General features: G+C 44.6%; 1 protein-coding gene across 2 annotated transcripts in view; it reads right to left on the bottom strand.

Annotated features, from left to right (window-relative positions):
• The window catches only part of LOC109896788 (ras association domain-containing protein 3), a 50589-nt gene continuing 27887 nt past the window's right edge, over positions 1-22702 (bottom strand). For both annotated transcript variants that reach the window (XM_020491139.2, XM_020491141.2), the window contains 5 exons: positions 5668-5775; positions 3986-4141; positions 3788-3875; positions 1972-2087; positions 1-1890 (listed from right to left, as the gene is read on the bottom strand). In XM_020491139.2, the coding sequence (XP_020346728.1) occupies positions 1741-1890; positions 1972-2087; positions 3788-3875; positions 3986-4141; positions 5668-5775 (618 nt within the window). In that variant the 3' untranslated portion in view covers positions 1-1740. The remainder of the gene's footprint in view (positions 1891-1971; positions 2088-3787; positions 3876-3985; positions 4142-5667; positions 5776-22702) is intronic.

The raw sequence follows: 22702 nt of genomic DNA, 5'->3' as shown, positions 1-22702 counted from the left end.
TAAATCCAAACATTTTATAATAGCTTTGGTTATAGAACATGAAAACATAAGCAACAGCACATCATATCACCAACAGGCAGACCGAGAGGACAGTTACAGCATTTATCCATAAGGTGGGGCTATATAACCACACCACTACTCTTTCTATAGAGATAAACATGGCAACTAATGAAGTACCATCAGAAAAAACGTCATATAGTACTTGCAGATAAACAAGGCTTTTAAACATGCCAAATCAACATATATTCTTGCATTTGGTCAGTGTGTTTTGATACTGTGCCGAGGGTTGATGGCCCAAAATGCGCTCACTAGTTGCTCTGTCCATTCAATTCATTGTCCATCTATTCCAAAGTACAGTCTCTGTTCAAATGACCTCTCCTGTAACTACCAGAAAATCGATACAACCCTGGTAGATGTAAATACAGTACTGAGAGAGAGACGGACAGGGAGGCAAAATGCGAGGACTTCAAAGCAACAGGTTCTAGCCGCTTTCTCCTAGTCTAGGACACTGAACACATGGCCATGTGACGTCACCTCTACAATAAACTGACTTTATCCTAACAGCCCTGAAGCAGATTAGGATAGATGTAGCCATGTTCAATGACTACCAGAGGAACATAAATATAGCAATTGCCCTTTGCTGCTATTCCTGACCATGTTATCTGTGGCCACTGGCCTGGCACTGGCTCCAAGAGGCCCTGAACTTTCTCAGCATAGAAAATCTCTTAACATGGAACTCCAAAAACTCGTTTGTCACATCCATTTCATTTGTTGTTGTTTTTTTACAGTCTTACTTATCTACTTCCTCTAAAACCATTAGTCAACTTCCTTAAATCTTTCCATTCTCACAGCGCTAACCTCTTCTCCTCTGATACAACTAGTCTCTGTCCAGAGGTCAAAGGTGAGCGGTCAGCTCAAACGCCACTGTCAGTCTGGTCACAAGCGGTCACACTTCCATCCTGACCTCTAAACCCCAAACAGCTTGTGACTGTCAGACTCTAAAAACTGCACCAAATATGCTTCTCCTTTCAAGACCATCACAACCTTCAGTTTAAATACACCACTCGTATTCTGGTTTGTATCATTTGCCTTTTCTAGTTTCTATTTCATCCAAGACTGTCCTTTCCATGATAAACCAGTCTAGCCTTTATGTTGCTGATATGTTTTCTGTGCATTAACCCCTGTGAGAGAAATCAGTGAGCACACGAGTCGGGCCCTTTGGGGGTTGGATTGCTGCCACGCCTTCATAGAACACAATAAAACAATTTCTGCAAAGAAACAGAACAAAGCTTCACCCACATAAATTAAAAATGACAATATGTACAAACCCTTGCATCCACCAATTAAATAAAAATGCAAAATAAATGGATTCAAATAGTCGGGGATTTGAATCATTCACGTGTTCAAAAAGGTCATTCTAAAAGAATAAAAAATGGCAATAACCAGAAGGATCAAAAGAGAGTGAACAGAAGAGTGGATATGGCACACAGGGGTGTAGGCCTACTCAGTAAAGACATGGAGCTAGTCTCTTGAGTGCTTAATGCCAAGTCCAGGCTGAACGCAGTGGAACCACAGATGCCCTCTAGTGTCCATCTAGTGTATTGCACATAGGGTCCACAGGTAAAATCTAGAGTTTATTCCAGCTCTCTCCAGTTTCTGAATCAGGTTGGACCAGTTTCCCCCTCAGTGTCCCTTAGACTGGATTCTGGTTCCCAGCCCTCTCTCCTCCGGGGACAGTAGTTACCCCGGCCCCCCTGCTGCTCTCATGGCCTCCTGCAGTTTGAGTCTGTAGTTGTCGTAGCGACGCGTCACGGAACACACCCGCTCAGTCTCCTCCTTCTCCAGCATCCTTAGGAAGTTACTCAACTCTGGGATGGAGAACGCTTCCCACTGGAAGAGGAGAGAGGTATGGTTAATACAGGGAGCATGAGTGTGTGTTTAGTGTGTGTGGGAGTTCAGTGTGCGTCTTACCATGACCTCGCCAGTCTGCTGTTCTCTCAGGACAAAGCCCAGCGTGTCGGTGTTGGGACCTGCTAGCAGACGCAGGAACAACGGATGCTCTCCCTCCGACAGCTTACACATGTACTCTACAGGAGGAAACACACAATAATATTCTGTGGTTATAATTCATGATTATTAGGGTTTATTCTACAGAAGGGTTCAATGTCAAGTCGGGGGGGGGTGATGTGCTGTAAAAACACGAATGAGAGCTTTAGTAAAAAATAATATATTTTTTTTAGTTTTGGCTACATGCCATGGGGGTAAGCACACACAGAAAGCAGCCCAGTCAGATCAGAGAGACCGACGTCTTTCATGCGAGTCAAGTCACCAGGCAGCCCTAAACCCTCCTGCATGCTCCATATCCAGAGACAGCAGCTCACACCACTACATGCTCTCAGCCTGTCCCTCTACAGTAAATCAAATCAAATTTATTTATATAGCCCTTCGTACATCAGCTGATATCTCAAAGTGCTGTACAGTAGAGGCTCCCGCCTGCCTGCTAGGCCAAGCCTACAGGCTTTCCTATTAAAAACACAGCTGCTGAAAGGGACTAGCTCTACACAGCTATGTACCAGATGGTGCCATGGTAGTACAGTACTTTAGCCATCCATCTCAGCAGGACTGGGAGAGACCCACATTCCATGCCAGATTCAGACATCACCGTGGCATTTCTTGCGGCAGGCAGGGGCTTTAAGTTTACACCATCGGAATGGGTCATAAGTTAGACGTGCATACATTTACCATTCCTCATAGATCACGCAGTAACCACAGATCTAGGGTCAGAGTTATGACGCTACAAATCCTAACCATTTCGAACTGAGACCGTGCCCCCCTCCCCCCCATGTTTTTAATTGGACCACAGTATATACTGTCTAGACAGACATTAACAGGCTCAGACCTCCTCTCTTCATGTACCGAAGGGAAAACACCGCAAACACGCACAACGTCAGAGCTAGCGTCCGAGTCACGCTGTCCTAGAGGTCTGAGGTCTGGGATAGCGGGTGTGCGCATTTCCCTTGACATAATGAAGAGCGTCAGATTACACAACAGTGTGAGATTGTGCAGTCTGTCACGGTCTGTCTATTGTCGGCACTGCAACTCGGCTGGAAGTCTGACCTATTCACAACCATAAGCTACCTGCACTCCTATTCCCGACTACTCTACCCCTAACCCCACCCAGTCTTCAGTAAGATGGGTTTATCTCCTGCTCTGTGGTATAGGGACTGATCCATCTTTGCTTGTCTGCTGGTGGTCTCAGACTCTGAGCCGGGTGAAGGTCCATGCTGAACCTCACCAGCGAGTTGCCCTCTCCATCTTATCTAGCAGAGCCCTAAAATAGGAAGAACAGTAGCGGGGGGGAACAGAAGACCAAGACACCAGCCAGCTAACATGGTTTGTCATGCTATAGATGCCAGTCTAACTGCTACTGTAAACTGTACTGAAACCTGTTGTGGACTTCTCTCCACAGGCTGGCTGGTTGAGAACAGCTGCTGCTGTACACGGTGTGTGTGTGTTCCTTCCCTGGTGGGGTATTCCAGCCACAGGGGTGAAAAGTAATGTGTGTGTGTGTGTGTGGACAGCCCTGTGGCATTCAGCAACATGAGGGCGAGGCGTCTAGAAATACACACCCTAAACCCTACAGATACCGACACACACTATGTTCAGACACCAGCCCAGTTCTGGCATGCATGCTATCCAGCCAGCTAACATGGTTTGTCATGCTATAGATGCCAGTCTAACTACAATGTCTCCTATAGCCAGAAAGACAGACCACACAAACACTTACCTTGCTCATCCCTGCGGCAGCGTTTGTACAGGGCATATTTAGCAGGGTTGTCAGCTACGGTGAACTTGGTCAACAGGGCCTGAATCACCTGATGGAAACATTAAAGATTAGCATCAGTGTTCATATATAATTATAGCCATTTTCTACAAAATCACTGCACGCAGGTTGTACGTAACTGTGTGCGTGTGTGAGACCCACCTGTCGTACGGTGTTGTTGGAGCTGATGTGAAGAGTGTTAATCGCCCCCTGGGGGAGGTAGAAGGCTTCCTCTCCTCCCTGGCCCCCTCGTACTGTGACGGGTCTCCTCAGCTCCAACTGCACCTTAATGAACCCTGTATACACACCACTGGGGTTCTACAGGGAGGGAGGGAGACCGGTTAGGATACTGCATGGCAACACAGAACAGGTACACAAGCACTCATGTTCGCACACAGTAAGCTCTGTCATGTCTGTGTGAGAGACGACCAGATGATGGGGTGGGTGGGGGCTTCACATTAATTACCAGATGGAGCCCAGATTTGTGGGCTCATCTTTAAACCCATTACTTCACATGCCATCCCCCTGTGGACGTGACAGCACTGTGCGAGAGAGCGTGTTTAGCAGTGGTGTAAAGGTACTTAAGTAGTTTTTGGGGGTTACTTTACCATTTATATTTTTGACAACTTTTACTTCACTACATTCTTAAAGCAAATAATGTACTTTTTACTCCATACATTTTCCCTTACGCCCAAAAGTACTTGTTACATTTGAATGCTTAGCAAGACAGGAAAAGGGTCCAATTCACGCACATCTAAAGAGAAAATCCCATCTTATTATTATTAAATTTTTTTACAAAATATGGCACCGTGTGGTTTGCTTAATATAAGGAATTATCCATACTTTTAAAACCAAATACTTTGACTTTTACTGGATGACTCACTTTTACTTGATTCATTGTCTATTAAAGTATCTTTACTTGAAGTTTTTAAAAAAAGAAAAGAAAAAAAGACAATGGGGTACTTTTTCCACCACTGGTGTTTAGAAGGTTATTAAAGGAGAAGAGATGAAACGCATCAGCTGACTGCCACTACTAAAATGCACCATCGCGGAGTTATGTTTCTATAGAGAAAGAGAACAAAGAGTGACTTGTGGTTGTGATAGATGGACAGATCAGGGACACAAAGAGAGGCGAGAAGTGGGAGCAAACAAAGACATTCTAAAGACAACAAGACCGCAGTAGAGTCATTATGCCAGCCTGACTGCATGTTTTAGATGAGACTGACAGGTCTGATTGCATGGACTAGATGGACATCAATGTGAATCAAAGAACAGTGGTTTCGAACTTTGACCCAGAAGGAAATAAGTATGCTAGTTATTCATCTGATACATCTCTCTCAGACAGGCCTGTTCCAGACAGCTAGTCTGGTGAACATGTGCTGTGTGCCACCATCATGCCCGCAGCTTGGTGAGCACTGAGCAGTCAGTTAGACAGAGCTGGTCCTCTTCCACATAACAGGGGAGGTCAGGACAACAGAGCTTCTGTTCAATCATCATCCTTATCATTAGTAAACAAAGGAAGGAAGGAGAGATGTGGTGGAAACATGCAGCAAGCAAACGTGTGTGTCACGTCTCTTGTAGATCAGGAGGGGATAGATAACGCACAACACGTGAGCACTGAATGAGCCTTTACAGTTCAGCTCTGAAGGCTGGCAGAACCACGCACACACTCATGACAGAGATAACCATCAGAGCCTGACGGTCATACAAGTTCGTTTAGGGATGGGGGGGGGTCAAAAGTGGGAAGCTAGGTCAAAAGGGATGATTAACCGAGGTAGCCTAATGTCTGATGGAGGAGTTGGGTTATGGGTTAGTGGATTGGGTCAGGGTCAGGAGTCACTTACCAGGGTCATTTTGAGGTGGTCCTTGGAGGAGGAGTTGTACAGCACGACCTTCTGTCTGATCTCCTCTTTGCTGAGATGAGTCCGTAACTCCCTTTCCTGCTCCACATCCTGATAGACAGAAACAGAGAGAGTTAAGTGGTGTTATTACATGTGTTATGGCCTGAAGAGATTGGTAAGATCAGCTGATACAGATCGACATAGAGCACACACACACACACACACTGACAGGCCTCCAGCCCTGGGCCTGCCAGTGTTGTCCTGACCTTCATTTGGAGGACCTAGATAAGGGATATTCAACTGGCGGGGCCCAGGCCAGATCTAGCCCGTTTATTATTTTATACTGGCCCTTTGATTAATTGTGCACATTAATGAAAGATCTTTAAAATAATAATAATAATAATAATAATAATAAAAGCCAATATCGGACGTTCAGTTCCAGAACGACAAGCACTATGGTGGTTGTCTATAGTGTGGTTTCTAGCGCCTATGTGGCATGTTGATTCTACATATGGAGTCTAGCGTTTGAACGGATTAAGTTACAAAATATTATGACCACATTTCTAAAAGCTACGACTAAGGAACAGATACATGCCTTCCATTTCCCTCATACACACAAGGACTCATTAAAAAGGGGAGTGTGACAAAAAACAGGTCTAATGACTGAGGGAAATTATTTCAAAGCATACTTCCTTCAGACTGGAATTTTGCATTACCTAACGACACACTGCATTTTGTTATTTATTGAGATGCTTAGTTTTCAGATGATTTTAAAACGACCTATTTACTTTTAGAACCTTATAATATTTGTTTAAATAAAACAAAAAGTGAGCATCAATGTTTGTTGCACCTTGACTCACGTCACTTCTTTCCTAATTACAAACATTTCCTTTTAAGAAAAGTGCTTCGTGTTTATGCGTTGCTTTCTTCCCACCTGACAGGTGTGGCATATCAAGAAGCTGATTAAAACAGCATGATTACACAGGTGTACCTTGTGCTGGGGCAATAAAAGGCCACTAAAACATGCAGTTGTCACAACAATGTCACAGATGTCTCCCTTTTGAGGGAGTGTGCAAATGGCATGCTGACTGCAGGAATGTCCACCAGAGCTGTTGTCAGAAATGTTTGTTAATTTTCTACCATAAGCCGCCTCCAACGTTGTTTTAGAGAATTTGGCAGTAAGTCAAACCAGCCTCACAACCGCAGACCAAGTGTAACCGTGCCAGCTCAGGACTTCCACATCCGGCTTCTTTGGGCTCCCGTGTGGCACAGCGGTCTACTGCATCTCAGTGCAAGAGGCATCACTACAGTCCCTGGTTCAAATTCAGGCTGTATCACATCCGGCCGTGATTGGGAGTCCCGTAGGGCGCCGCATAATTGGCCCAGCGTCATCCGGGTTTGGCCGTCATTGTAAGTAAGAATTAGTTTTTGACTTAGTTAAAAAGGCAATACACCCCCAAAAATAAATGTTTAATTCTTCACCTGCGGGATCATCTGAGATCAGCCACCCGGAGAGCTGATGAGGATTATTTCTGCCTGGAATAAAGCCCCTTTGTGGGGAAAAACTCATTCTGATTGGCTGCGCCCCTGCCTAGTCATGTGAAATTTCCTTATATGAACTGTAACTCAGTAAAAATCATTGAAATTTATCCATGTTGCATTTATATTTGTGTTTAGTAGTTGGAATCGCCCTACCCTAGTTGATTTTGGAAAATAATCTAGGGGAAACACTGGAATCACACGCATACAACCATCATGCATCTCACACACCCTGTATCTTATTGGGTCTCCCCCTCAAGGCAAGGGTCCACCACAGCAGAGACGACTCATCCATAGGACAGAAGTGCACCCGGCCCAACCCATAGTTATGTAACGAATGTTCTCCCCAGATCCAGAGAGTGTCTTTCTGCTGAAGGCTGTGACCGTCACACACAAAGTTTAAACTCCTAGAAAGTAGAAGGATCTGACTTCAGAGTTCGTTGATAACGAGAACTGAATTTTAGTCATATTTCTTAATGGACATGACTGCAGCTTTCTCTCCATTTCACCCTGGATCATGCAGTCATAGCAGACACGCGTCATTCTCCGTGTGTGCCTGAAGGTCCAAAGTCCAGACAGCGATGTGTGTTCTTACATGGGCATAGTGCTTCTCTGCTCTAAGGCTCCTAGATACTAAAAACAAACCTAAACCCCAGTCAGTATCCTGAAAAGACCTAGCAGGCACTGGACACCTTATAAGGCCACACTGCACGAGAGACCAGGGTGCCAACTTGTGTTTACACACACACACACAGAAGAGTCCACCTTAGGCAATAACATTGATAGTGGAGTGGTATGGTTCTAATAGCTAATACTAGTCTTTCATGTCAACATCAAGGCAGTAAAAAGCATGCATGCCCTTCTGGAGGTGCTTCTGATTGACTTGTTTTTACTGCCTACCACAGAGGACAACAGGCTCATAAAGTAACAGAACAGAGCTCCTTTGTTACGGTTAGCAATGGATGTGGTCTAATGCTGTGGTTTAGACTCCTGCCGCAGCCAGCTGTCTTCGCAGACTGAACTGGGCTTGGTGGAGCTGTAGTAGGATGGGCCTGTGAGGATTAAATGGTTGGTCAAGTCCACCTAGGTCACAGCTGATTCAGGTGGCTCACAGTAAGACCCAGGGGATTATGGGTAGCCACAGAGAAAGAGGTTGGTGATGGTTATGACAACACTTAACTATTGCATGGGCCATAACCACTCTGGGGTTGTGAGAGAAAAGATTTGGGTTGGTTACTGTGTTAAAAATAATTTGTCTTCTCACCCTCTCCAACCAGCTCTATAGGATTACCTCTGTTTCAAACAGAACCTCGCAGAGGTCATGATCAACTACATCAGATGACTCCGCACCGAGCCAGTTCATGACCGCGGTCTTGAACAAACTAACATCAGTATCATTACTTTGCGTTACGAGACAGAGTATATAAAAGGGAGTGTATTTGAGTCCATACAGACGAGGATGGGGCAGACAGGAGAGGGTTAAGAGGAGCACCAGTGAGACAGAGCATGACAGGCAAAAGGCTAAACAAACAAACATCCCAATGAGGTAATGGACCAAAAAAAAAAAAAAAAGCCTTCACTCCCACACAGTGTTTGTTATAGCCACGGGCCACTACACTGCAGCCGGTGAGGGGGAGAACAGAAAGACAGTAGAACAGACACTCCCTGAGAGTTCAACCTGTTGCTCTTTCTTCACCCATCACTGTAGTTACTGCAGCATCAAGGTTAATGAATGCCAGTCGGATTAGACTCCGTTAAATGAACTACAAGCCTATACTCTCCCTCTGTACTCGGATTGAAGTAAGCAGTTAAGCAACTTTTCCTGGGGCAGGCAGGGTTAGCTGGGGTGGCAACGGTATAAGAGCAGGACTGACAAAGAGAAAGAGAAGTAGTTTTTAGGGTAAAGAGTCAGTAGGCCAAGCAACGAGGGATAGTGGTCAGTAAAGATGCTCTGGGATTGACTGCTTAGAGTAAGCCTTAGTAAGAGTTACAATGAGTTCAGTGCTGGGTTAAGTAGAGGTAGTGTAGCTTAACGTGTGAAGTAATGTGTGTGGTGTGTTCTAAGAATAGAGATTAGGCTATGCTTTGTGTCGTCAGACTGGTTTCTCCAGCGCTTCTCTCAGTCAGACGAGGAACAGGTTTGACTGACTAATTAAGATAGCTGATGCTATGTAGGTAATCCGTTTGCAAATATATATATATATATATATATAAAAAGCTGGAAATAGACTAAACACCCCTGACTTAATCGACATCTGGATGGGCATGGATATTGTTCTACATAAAGATCTGGTATGGGAAGAGCAATTTGACCATGTGTTATGGTATTTCGTGATGACCGTCTCAATCAGTGTCACAGCACTGTAGCAACTATCCCCCCCCCCCCCCCCCCCCCCCCGTGTGAGACTTCCTCTGCAGCTTAGAGGGGAAGTCCACAGCAGCCACGCCTTTCCTCCGCATAACAGACATCGATAATCCTCAACTAATGCAGGTTATGTAGACTTAAAATCAAGCACTGCATACACCTCATTCAGTACAAGCCCACTTGGAGAGCTCCTATACTACCACTAAACCACAGCAAATTCCCTGACACCACACTACAAAACACAGTATTAATTTGGACCTGGAAGGATTCCAACAGCTATTTGCCGTACTGCATGCACAAACACACAGAATAGCATAGGAAAGACTAAACCACTCCAATGACTGCAGCAGGAGTGTGTGATCCATCCCTTAGTGTCCCACAGGGTAGACCAGAAGTGAATTCCTGCTCAGTGGGCTCAGAGTGAGAGGGTGACAGTGAGCAAGTCCATCCTGCCTCCTGTGGTGTCGATGGACTCTCATAACTGAAAGTGGCTTTAACCTCTTGAAACTAGGGAGCACTATTTTTATTTTTGGGAAAAATAACATTCCCAAAGTAAACAGCCTATCTCTCAGGACCAGATGCTAGAATATGCATATAATTGACAGCTTAGGATAGAAAATCTAAAGTTTCCAAAACTGTCAAAATATATGTGAGTATAACAGAACTGATATTGCAGGCGAAACCCTGAGGAAAATCCAATCAGGAAGTGCCTCTTATTTTGAAACCGTTGTGTTCCTATGCATCCCAAATTGGCCATTGAAAGGGATATCAACCAGATTCCCTTTTCTACGTATTCCCTAAGGTGTCTACAGCCTTTAGACGTAGTTTCACGCCTTTGTTGAAGAATGAGCGTAAACGACTACATTGCATAAGTGGCCAGCTGAGGGCTCTGTCAATTGCCAATTGTCCCGGTTGATATATTATCGAATAGATATTTGAAAAACACCTTGAGGATTGATTATAAAAAACGTTTGTGATGTTTGTCGATATTATGGATATAATTTTCGTGACCACTATTTCTGTTGAATTTCTCAACATAATGTGACCAACAAACGGAGGTATTTTAGGTATAAAAATATTGCTGTCTAACTGGGAGTCTCATGAGTGAAAACATCTGAAGATGAAATGTAAATGATTCATTTGATTGCTTTTCTGATTCGTGACCAAGCTTCCTGCTGCTAGCTGGACATAATGCTATGCTAGGCTATCGATAAACTTACAAACGCTTTTCTTGCTTTGGCTGTAAAGCATAATTTCAAAATCTGAGATGACAGGGTGGTTAACAAAAAGCTAAGCTGTGTTTCGCTATATTTCACTTGTGATTTCATTAATATTTTCTAGTAATATTTTTTGACCGTTGCGCTAGTGTAGTTGATGACAATTCTCCCGGATCCGGGATGGGTAGTTCCAAGAGGAGTAAGGAGATCAATATTTTTGCGCTAGTTGGCTGTACATGCAGCATCCAGTATTTTCTCTTCTTTAATTGTTCTGTCTTTTTAAAAATAGGGAGCCAATTGGTTTTAAGTAGCTTTATTTCCATGACTGATCAAAACTTATCACGGCTTTCGCTTGTCCCTCTGTCACAGACATATGTTGAGCAATATTTTAGAAACAGTGAAGCGCAAGAAAATAAAAGTCACTACTGAATCAGAATACATATCGAATCACCACCTAAATACCGTGATATCGTATCGTGGGGTCCGTGGCAATTCCAAGCCCTGAATTGACGATGACTGAGGGACAAGTCAGAGGACAGGGAATTGACGATGACTGAGGGACAGACCCTAGACTCGTGCTTTCTTGTGGGCCATTTCTTGATGATCTCCCTCTCACGGTTTCTCTCTAGTCTGCATGCATCCGTGTGCTCCACACATCAAAGTCAGGTCCTCTCTGTCAAACTGATGGGAATTACCATCTCCTCTGGTCCCACCGTCTAGGGCTGTTCCCGACAACAAAAATCTTGGTCGACCAGGAGTCGTCTGTTCTTTCAACCAATTTTTTTTAAATGCCCCCCCCCCCCCCCCCACACACTAGGGCTGACCCCATTTAGTTGACTGGTCAATTGTTCGGTCGACTGAGATTTCTTTAGTCGAGCAGTCGCAAAAAAAAAAAGTCGTGGTGCACAAGACACCCATCTGAGTCGCGCCAGTCTCAGTGGACTAATCCATTGCGGAGGCCACGGGATGGCAGAGTCCATCACTAAGACTTGTGATACGGAAATTGTATATGGTTGTATTATGTAAATATAATATTTTATAACACGTGCTTTATGGATAAAGTTGGATAAAGTTGCTGTCTGCTGTTCTGAAACCATCTTTAGTGCGCTGTAGAATTGGTGCCTTTCCCTATGATGCTATGTGCATAATATCACATTTTACCAGCATATTGGAATTGATCCCTGTGTTTTGAGAGAAATGTCTGAGTTTGACAGCTGTTGCTCGCCGTTTGAGCAAGAAAACATGAACTGATTTGATCAATTGAACGAAGTGCTGCTCATAGCCTATATATGAAGGGTCTACATGTATCAACCTTCACAGTGAATGTTTTTGTTCATACGTTGTATGATTTGAATATTGCCAAATGTATCAGTAAAAAAATATTACAGCTATTTAATGTAACCCGTGCTGTTAATAGACCGCAAAGCAGCATATAACTGACCTAAACATCTGGAAATGATAAGTTCACATTTGTATCCATAGCCTTAAAAACGCATCTCAAGTGCAAATGCACTGTTTAGCGCACATCTGAAGGCTGGGGGGCATTTAGGACGTCTACTGCGAATTGCTAAAATATCCTAATGATTATGATTAGAGGTCGACCGATTAATAAGAATGGCCGATTAATTAGGGCCGATTTCAAGTTTTGAAAAAAACATAAATCGGTTGACCTCTATGATCACACTTCCTCAATTCAAATATTATGGGGACACTAAACCAATGATAGTTTGGTATGGTTTAGGAACTTGGGAACCAAGCTCGAGTTAGTGTAGTCCTGTTATTGCCTGGACTTGTTGAATATCTTTGCCCCCAGGAAAAAAAATGTACATTGGAAAAAAGAGAATTTGAGGGGGCAGTTTGGAAAAAACTAATCCAGTCAGAATCATCCTGTGGAATAACAGACATTCTGGGTTAATAATTACATAACCAACGTTCTCTAGTAATACTAGTCCCGTGCGAATGTGGCTTAGCCTAATTGTCTAAGAAAATTGAGGAGAGCGCAAACCAACTTAATTAGGTCTATAATCAACGGCGTAACTGTTAAATGTGCCTATCATTATAAATCATCCACATACAGTACCAGTCAAAAGTGTGGACCACACTCATTCAAGGATTTCTTTATTTTTTACTATTTTCTACATTGTAGAATAATAGTGAAGACATCAAAACTATGAGAACACATGGAATCATGTAACCAAAAAAAAAGTGTTATAAAATTTGATTTGTTTTTATTTTAGATTCTTCAAAGTAGCCACCCTTTGCCTTGATGACAGCTTTGTCATCAAGGGGTCCAAACTTTTGACTGGTACTGTACATCTACAGAAATAAGACGTAGCTTGCTTCTGTTGCCTGTTTGAGTGTTTGTTTATTAGCCTACTGATTCCGTGAGCGACAAGCCTCATGCAAGTGCAAAATGTTGAATAAAAGTAATTTCACAGATTTGGCTGTTTTAAATCTTTGCAATGCTGTAATAACGGATTTGCAATTCTTTTTTTGTTAGAAGAGGCTGGTATTATTTGGAATGTATTTTTGGTTGTTTACAATATTCTCTCTGCCTGTTGTTTGGAACAGTGTAATTATCAGAACATGTGTCACAAAACATGTTATCATTAGTAGGCGTGGTATAGTAGCCTTGTAGAACCACCATCGAGCTGTAGGCCTAAGAGCGTGTCCTGCTTGGTCTTAATACCATAACTTACTTAGGCGTATATTTCAATATCTAGGCTACTGTGTCTATCAATCAATTATTAATTTGTTCATGTCATCACACCGGGAGCTTGTAATTTAACAGCAACTGTTTGGCATGCATCATACTCGCATACCCTCCTTCTTGAGCTCCAGTAGTTTCCACAACTAAGTTTAATGTCTTCCACAGATCTGACTTCCCCTTTCCCTCCTAAACAACCAGTAAACATTTGCCCGTTTCGGGTTTATTTTTCACGTCCTACATATCCATTTTGCTGTTTGTTATAAGCAATTTCTGTGATTTTGTAGGCTATAGGTCACATGCATGCAATGCTTACACGTTTCACATAAAGAGAGCAAGGGTTAATGGGAGGTTCTCTCTAAACAAATTGGGGATTTTGGTAACAGAACAGTGGTGACAGTGCAATAAACACTTGCTGTGCTATGGTGCCTTTTCACTGCAGTAGGGAGGAGAGAAAGACAACATGCACCAGTCACACAGGCACTTGCTGTCTTTTTTTTTTTTAACAGTGTGACTATTGGGCTTGGAGTCATTTGTGTCTATTATTTAATCAAACAGACAAGCTCAGTGCATTTGCAGTTGGTTTTATTTAAACAATGTGTCTATATATGGAAGAATACATTTAAACAGTTTGACCAATCGATTGGTCGAAAGAACAGGAAGACTCTTGGTCGACCACGACTATATATATTTTTGATTACAGTTACTTATTTTATAATAAAGCCTTCGTATCCAAATAAAAATTACACATGATCTAAAAGTAACTTCTATTGACAACTTTGTAAAAATAGACTACATAAAGCCCAAAAAATAATAATATTGCAGCCTGCATGTAGAAAATATCCTGATAAAAATGCAGGAAGCTGGTGCTAACAAACTTGAAGCATCGTGTAAAATATTCTGGGCCCTCAGAGTTATCCCACACCAGTGAGCACCAGACAGACACATCTGAAGCCTATTTGCGCAATAAGAAGCATAAGAAGTAAATCAGGTAGGCCTATTTTATGAAGTTTCAACTGGATCAGAGCATGATTTTATTTGTACTTTTCCACCCACGCTGAGAGAGCTGGAAATGGATGTAAAAACAGACTTTGTTAACTTGCCGTATGAGGTGAAAAAACAATTAATTTGATAACTCACTCCCACTAATGAGCCGTGGAGCTTAAGACAAATCAGAAATACGATCACATTTATAAGCCTACATTTGCGCGCAGGCCAGGTAGCCGAGGCCTACTTCTATGCGTAATCAGACGCACGTCCTTACTTAACATTGACAGGAGTGCTCCAAACAAAACACAATGAATATATTGATAACTCGTAAACTGAACGAAACAAACCAAAACTTGTGTAGCCTAGGTTGTGCGCTCTGCAAACAATGTGTCCACTCTAACAATGAAAACTGTACGAGACTAATAATCTCATATATATATATATATATATATATATATATATATAGTCAGCCACCAATTGCGCAAGTTCTCCCACTTAAAAAGATGAGGCCTGTAATTTATCATAGGTACACTTCAACTATGACAGACAAAATGAGAAAAAAAATCCAGACAATCACATTGTAGGATTTTTTAGGAATTTATTTGCAAATTATGGTGGAAAATAAGTATTGTGGAGCCCCAGATCGAGGGAGATTATCAGTGGTCTTGTATGTCTTCCATTTCCTAATAATTGCTCCCACAGTTGATTACTTCAAACCAAGCTGCTTACCTATTGCACATTCAGTCTTCCCAGCCTGGTGCAGGTCTACATCCAAAGAACACCATACCTACATTCTCCCAATCTTCTTCTGGATCATCCAAATGCTCTCATCTTTTTAAGTGGGAGAACTTGCACAATTGGTGGCTGACTAAATACTTTTTTGCCCCAATGTATATATAAAATACTGGTGAGCCATTGCCGTGGCCTCCGCAATGGTTTTCTAAGACTCCTGAAATATAGGCTTAATATCAGTGTGCGGAGTACGACTGCCTGGACAGACAGGTTTCATTACTGCAGCACATAGCCTAGGCCTGTAATAAAGACATTACATCACTGTGGTCCAATAACAAGACTGTTCTACTTCCTCACGCCTCAGCTCCTCAGGCTTTTTACCACACCCCATCCTCCCCAATCTCTTCATTTGATCAGCCACTGTTACCCAACTGCGTGTGTTTTTCAACAATGGGGAGTAAGCATGGGGTGGTGAGAAGTGACATTATGAAAGGCAGACTTCCCTGTTCTTCAGTAGCTATGTTAGTGTGTGAGGCAATAGAACATTTCACAGCACTGAAAGACCAGTCCTTTGAGAACCCAGGTCAACAATAACCCAGACTTCCACTGTTGAGTTTTATTAGCTGGCTCTGTGGAAACCTGGACCCTGCACTACAGACCACAGACACACACAGGACTGTTAACGAGGGAGACAGGGATGATTGACAGTTCACATAACTGCCTGGGGAGGATTCATCATGCATCAAACCAATGTGCTGGGTCAGCTTGTTGTTAACCTAATGTGAGAGGCCCAAACAATACACACTGGCTATAGTATGTAGCCTAGGCCTATAACATGGCATTGAGCAATGGGAGACACATAGGGAATACAGTAACAAATAGCACTAGGCCCAGCACTGTTCCTCTGTCTTCCTGATCCACTTCTCGCTTTAGAGTGGATCTCCATCTCAGAGACAAAACAGGCTTGGCTTCAGACAGGTCTAGTTACAGTAACATGGAAAACATTCCTATAGAGCAACACAATGAGGATAATAAAGAGGGATGAAAAACAGGTGTGTCTGTGGCAAGAGACAGGAATACAATAGCACACAAGAGAGCAGAATGTGGAATATGGGGACGACTGAGCAGATGTGATACTATGTGGTTCACCCGGGGAGGAAGTAGAGTTGTCTGACTAACGACTCATACAGTATCTACCATAAACTGCCACGGAGGTATGAAGCGGCAAGGAGCTAGCCTGTAGAACTAGTCTATGGGGAGTAGCATAGACCCACTCTCTATCATGTCTAACTCGCACTTAGCAAAGACAGACAGGAACCATTCTGCAGAGAGCGTAACAAGAGCAATAGCACCAACACGCGCCGCTAGACCACTCAGTCGGCATGGCTGCAGGGAACCTGCAGTGGAAAATGAATTGAAGGTCCTTGGCTGCAAGGTACAGACTGTCACATCAAACACAACCTCTGGGAAGCTACTGTACTAACAGTTCCAAGACAGTCAAAACAGACTAACACTAACTGTAGACTAAACTCTGACGTCAACGTTGATGAAAGGCTCTCAACTGGAGTATGGAGACATTGACAAGCCTCTCATAGTGAAACTGAAGGTCTGTTAATAATATTGGCCTAAAGGCAGCTAGCTAACCGGCATTAACTAACTATAGGCTACTCTCCTGTGACAATAATTAACTCAGCCTGCCTGCGTGTGTGTGTGAGTGTGTGTGTGACATTAGATAGATAAGCGCCAGTAGCCTACTACAACTATAGCGGCCCTGTTCCGAGAAACACAGTAGTCACGTTTTACCATGAGCATGTTCAAAACTGAATAAGTGCTGAATTCAATCCATTCAAAATAGAAGTAAGAACACATGATACCAGGGTTGTGTAACGCATTAATGCATGCTTAGACCATAGTCAGGCACTAACCAAGTGCAGAAACACAGCACAGAGGCTCTATAGGGTTACAAAGCCACACTTACCAACCTGTCCACGCTCTCTGTGAGGGAATGGGACAGGAGTGTGTTGTTGCTTTTCCTACCATGAATAAATCCATACAACTTGGACATGACAGGTCACAGACCCGAGGCTCAGTCACCTCTAAGCACCAATAGAAACCTGAACAGGCCCATCTCTGGCACAATGGAGTGTGATATGAATGGTTTGGCTGACGGAGAGGACTGTGCTGACAGAAGCCGTAGCCTAAGCCTTCACTAAAATCAGACACAGCTTCAGTACTAGCCAGGGCGGAGACCAGTAGCTATAGCCACACAGTTCAGTGACTAGCAGCCAGCCATAGCGGGGCGGTGACTGAAGCAGCCAGCCATAGCGGGGCGGTGACTGAAGCAGCCAGCCATAGCGGGGCGGTGACTGTAGCAGCCAGCCATAGCGGGGCGGTGACTGTAGCAGCCAGCCATAGCGGGGCGGTGACTGTAGCAGCCAGCCATAGCGGGGCGGTGACTGTAGCAGCCAGCCATAGCGGGGCGGTGACTGTAGCAGCCAGCCATAGCGGGGCGGTGACTGTAGCAGCCAGCCATAGCGGGGCGGTGACTGTAGCAGCCAGCCATAGCGGGGCGGTGACTGTAGCAGCCAGCCATAGCGGGGCGGTGACTGTAGCAGCCAGCCATAGCGGGGCGGTGAGTGTAGCAGCCAGCCATAGCGGGGCGGTGTGTGTAGCAGCCAGCCATAGCGGGGCGGTGAGTGTAGCAGCCAGCCATAGCGGGGCGGTGAGTGTAGCAGCCAGCCATAGCGGGGCGGTGAGTGTAGCAGCCAGCCATAGCGGGGCGGTGAGTGTAGCAGCCAGCCATAGCGGGCGGTGACTAAAACCCAGAGAAAAATAATAAGGCTCAGTGAAGACACCAGTAATTGCACCTTTATCTGTAGTTTTACAATGCCACAATCCATAGGCATAATTGGTCCCTGTGCCCAAGAACGCAAAGGTAACCTGCCTAAATTAGCACCGCCCCGTAGCACTCACGTCTGCAGCCATGAAGTTCTTTGAAAGGCTGGTCATGCCTCACATCAACACCATCATCCCGGAAACCCTAGACCTATTCCAAATCGCATTCCGCACCAACAGATCCACAGATGATGTGATCTCTATTTCACTCCACACTGCCCTTTCACACCTGGACAAAATGAACACCTATGTGAGAATGCTATTCATTGACTACAGCTCAGCGTTCCAACCCCACAGTGCCCTCAAAGCTCATCAATAAGCTAAGGACCCTGGGACTAAACACCTCCCTCTGCAACTGGATCCTGGACTTCCTGACAGGCAGCCCCCAAGTGGTAAGGGTAGGCAACAACACAGGTGTCCCTCAGGTGTGTGCTTATTCCCTTCTTGTACTCCCGGTTTACCCACGACTGCATGGCCAAGCACGACTCCAACACCATCATAATGTTTTCTGGTGACAACGGTGGTAGGCCTGATCACCGACAACAATAAGACAGCCTATAGGGAGGTCGTCAGAGACCTGGCAGTGTGGTGCTAGGACAACAACCTCTCCCTCAACATAAGACAAAGGATGTGACCGTGGACTACAGAAAGGGGGAGGGGCATCGAATATGCCCCCCGTCACATTGACGAGGCTTAGTAGAGCAGATGGAGAGCTTCAAGTTCCTTGGTGTCTACATCACCAACAAACTATCATGGTCCAAACACACACCAGTCAAGGACACCACTAACACATTACTTTCACTAACCTGTACCCCAGCACATCGACTCAATACCAGTACCCCCTGTATATAGCCTCATTATTGTTACTTGTGTAAATATTTTCTTAACACTTATTTTCTTAAAACTGCATTGTTGGTTAAGAACTTGTAAGCATTTCAAGGTATTGTATTCGGCACATGTGATAAATACAATTTGATTTGAATTAGGAAAATGGTGTTCATTATGCTGTGAGGGCTGGAACACCCATGCGAGTGTATTGAGAGTGCTGGGATACCCACCAACAAAGCAATAAACACATTAGGCCCACAGTAAAGAAAGGGTTTCCACAACACTCTGGCCTGAGCAACTTCAATCGCATCTCTCCAAGACGTCCTGTTTCATGGACCTACAAGTGACATGATTGAGCAGCTGATACACTGTATACATTTAAATGTACACATGTCAATGGGTATAGCTAGCAAGTAGCTACGAGATCCAATTTACTCCATGCTGTTGGCATGTCCTCCCTTTCTCGCTCTCCTCTCACGTAGTGGTGTGTGTGGAGCTTGTACGTAGTGTGTAATGATGTGTATAGATACCATGCACAGTGTGTGTGTGATTGTGGTAGAGTAATTACAGCCACATCCAATTTCTCTAACTGCTCCCAGAAACAGCATATGGTAGCCAGGGATCTTCAAGGATAGTGACCCACAACCCTCTGCTCTTTACCAGTTGGCTTCTGACCCTAGCCAGGGGAAATGAGAGGGTGGTGGCTGAGACCCATCAGTTAAATGACCACCTGGATACCCTTTCTAGTGTGTAATAGACACCTTTAGGCCAGGTGTCTTCTGGGACCTATGAGTAAGAACCAGCTCCTATTGGGCCTCAGTAGTTCTAATACAGGGCATTATTCAGGATAATGATAGTTTGTTGTCCAGAGGAGAGGGGATTCTCTCACAGACAGTGAGGGGGTGTGTCTAATAGACCACCTGTTCTGTTGTCTTGCTAGGATGGGACATGACCACAGGTGATACAGTTCAGTAGGTCTGGAAGCTTGATCAAGTGCTGCCGTTCCATAACTGATGTGGCTGTGCATGCACGAGTAGTCGAGCACACACACGGGTCGTGTTTAACAAACACCTCATCTGCTCCATGACGCAGGCAGTCTGAAAGGTAATCATATTATCAAGGAGCCTGCTCTGTGTGCGCGTGTAGGGGGGGGGGGGGGACTGCGATAGCAACCGGGGCCATTGCAAAAACAATCAAATTGAGTTTCCTCTGGAACAGAACACTTAGAGCAGCAGGCAGTTATAAAAAGGGCTTTATGTAACATGCAGGCAGGTCATGCAACAGCAACATAAGAGAGGAAGACTGGCCACGGATCATGAAGCAGCCTACTCCCATGCCAACTCCCTGCAGTAAAACCCACCTTTGGAGCACAGTCTTTTTTTCAACATGGCTCTGTTTGGTATGTAGGCTAGATGACGTAGGGCCCCGTTTTGCATTTCTAAACTAAGAAGCACATTTCCATAATCAGCCTTTTTTACCTTTTCAGTAGCTGTGAGGGCTGAATTGGTGGAGTATGCTGTGTGGGTCTTGATTTGTTTAGCTGAAGTATGAAAACAGAGAAACGGTTGACATTCTCTCCTTTCTGCAGCAGAACAAAACTCACAACAGCAGGAAGGAAACAGGCCTGCATGGCACCCATTGACACAAACACACGGTGCACAGGCACACACAGCTGAGTCGAGCTGAGCAGTGTTTATGGCTGGCTAGGTTGTGAACATAAACAGATGAAAGCCTCCGGGACTCTTCTTCAAACAGTCTGTACCTCAAGTGGTGCCCCGAGCCCTCTGCCACTGCTTAGCCATGCTATTCTATCTCCTATCATTAACACGACCATATCGAAACGCACATAAATAGACACGAAAAGTTTGGTGTAAGGTTGATGAAGGTACAACTGCGTGGACAGCAAGTATTCACCGCTTGGACAGCAAGTATAAGTATATATATATATATATATATAACTTGTTAATTACACAGATCTATTGGAGATCTCCCTGGAGCAGATCCTACATTTTGTCTAGGCTGGGTGTGCCAGCCTAGACAAACTCTTCATCTCCAAATCTGAAGACTCAAGTCAGAGGAGTCATCCCTCTCTCACACACACACAGACCGGTATGCTGGAAAAAACGGACACCCAGTCCCTGAATAGCAGAGACAAAGCTCTCAGGCGTTCTCACTTCTTCTGGAACAGGCGTCTGGAGAGGTCTGGCTGCCGTTATGTAAACTCACAGCAGACTGAAGGTTCTAGTGTGAGTTTGAGATTGGCTGGGGCTCCTGGAAGTCTTCTCTTTCACTCAGACCTTTTCCACTCCCCGAAAGCTAGTGCTAAGTAAACGCTAGCACAGTACGGCCCAGGAGGAAGAGCAGGCCTGGTGAACAAGTTTGTTGTATGTACTTTGGACTTGCATGTTTGTTTACATTTCCTCATTTCCTACAGCAAGATTACAAGCAGGACAAAATGGAGGAACTGTGGTAAATGTGATACTGTAATAATTAGGGCAAGGACGATACCAATAGCGCAATATTTTTGGGATTGCAAAAACGAAAACACGAAGCAGACCAAACTCCTTGGTCCTTTAAAAACCTGCAGTATGTAAAGTATTGTGTGCTATTGCTTGGGAAATTAATGAGACTCTGGACGACAACATAATGGTGTTTGTTTTTAACATAAGTGACTGATTTACTAAAGATATATCCTCTTCATGTTGTGTTTCTTTGCCACAATACTAACATGGCAAGGAAGTTAGTCCCAGCTCTAGGAATAATGCACAACTTGTCGCAGTGCTAACAGCATCACTACAGATCCTGGTTCGATCCCAAGCTGAGTCAAAGCCGGCCGCGACCGGGAGACCCATGAGGCAGCGCACAATTGGCCCAGCACCGTACGGGTTAGTGGAGGGTTTGGCTGGCCGACCGGGTTTGGCTGGCCGTCCTTGTCCCATCGCGCTCTAGCGACTCCTGTGGCAGGCCAGGCGCAATGAACGCTGACTAGGTTACCAGGTGTACGGTGTTTCCTGGCTTCCGCTTTAAGCGAGCAATGTGTCAATGGATGCACGGCTCTCGACATTCACCTCTCCCGAGTCAGTACGGGAATTGCAGCGATGGGACTAGACTGTTACTACCAATTGGATAGCACAATTATTCTTTTTTTTAACTACGTTATGCACAACTTGAACTGAAAGTGACAGCAAACAGAACCAGATACAATCAGGAACTGTAACACAATAGCTGAGGAACTAGGGGTGGCAGAGGGGGAGACGCATGAGGGAGGGTGTGTTAATGGATTGTGTGGTTGATCAAGGTCCTGACATGCGTTTGCACACCATGCTGCCAGGTAATGTCATAGACAAGTCAAACCCAGCCTCCCTGAACGTGTGGGGGCACTGCCACTGCCATCAAAACCCTCCTGTACTTACACAGGAATATAGTCTGCGGGACTGAAATCCAACTAAAAGGGGCCTTTTCCCACCAGCAGCAGCAGAGACGGGAAGGGAGGCTAAAGCAGCTTCTTTATCTGTAGCAACACAGAAACCCTGGGTGTGATTCCATCCCCTTCTAGTAATCTGGGGCATCCTCTGGTCCGGACAGAGCAGTGTTTCTGATGTCTGAGGAAGACCGATACTAAGCTGTTTCTTTCCCTCCCTCTGTTGGACAGATCTCTCCCACCCTCTCCATCTGGAAACAGAGAGCACTCAAGGAGAGAAACTGAAATGCATTATTGTTGTACAGCACCCTAAACACACAAAGAGCCACCGCTTGTCCTCCACT

This window comes from Oncorhynchus kisutch, linkage group LG9 (genome assembly GCF_002021735.2).
Source record: "Oncorhynchus kisutch isolate 150728-3 linkage group LG9, Okis_V2, whole genome shotgun sequence".
NCBI lineage: Eukaryota > Metazoa > Chordata > Actinopteri > Salmoniformes > Salmonidae > Oncorhynchus > Oncorhynchus kisutch.
The sequence above is the reverse complement of the archived record's forward strand: the minus strand, read 5'-3'. Positions and strand labels throughout refer to the sequence as shown.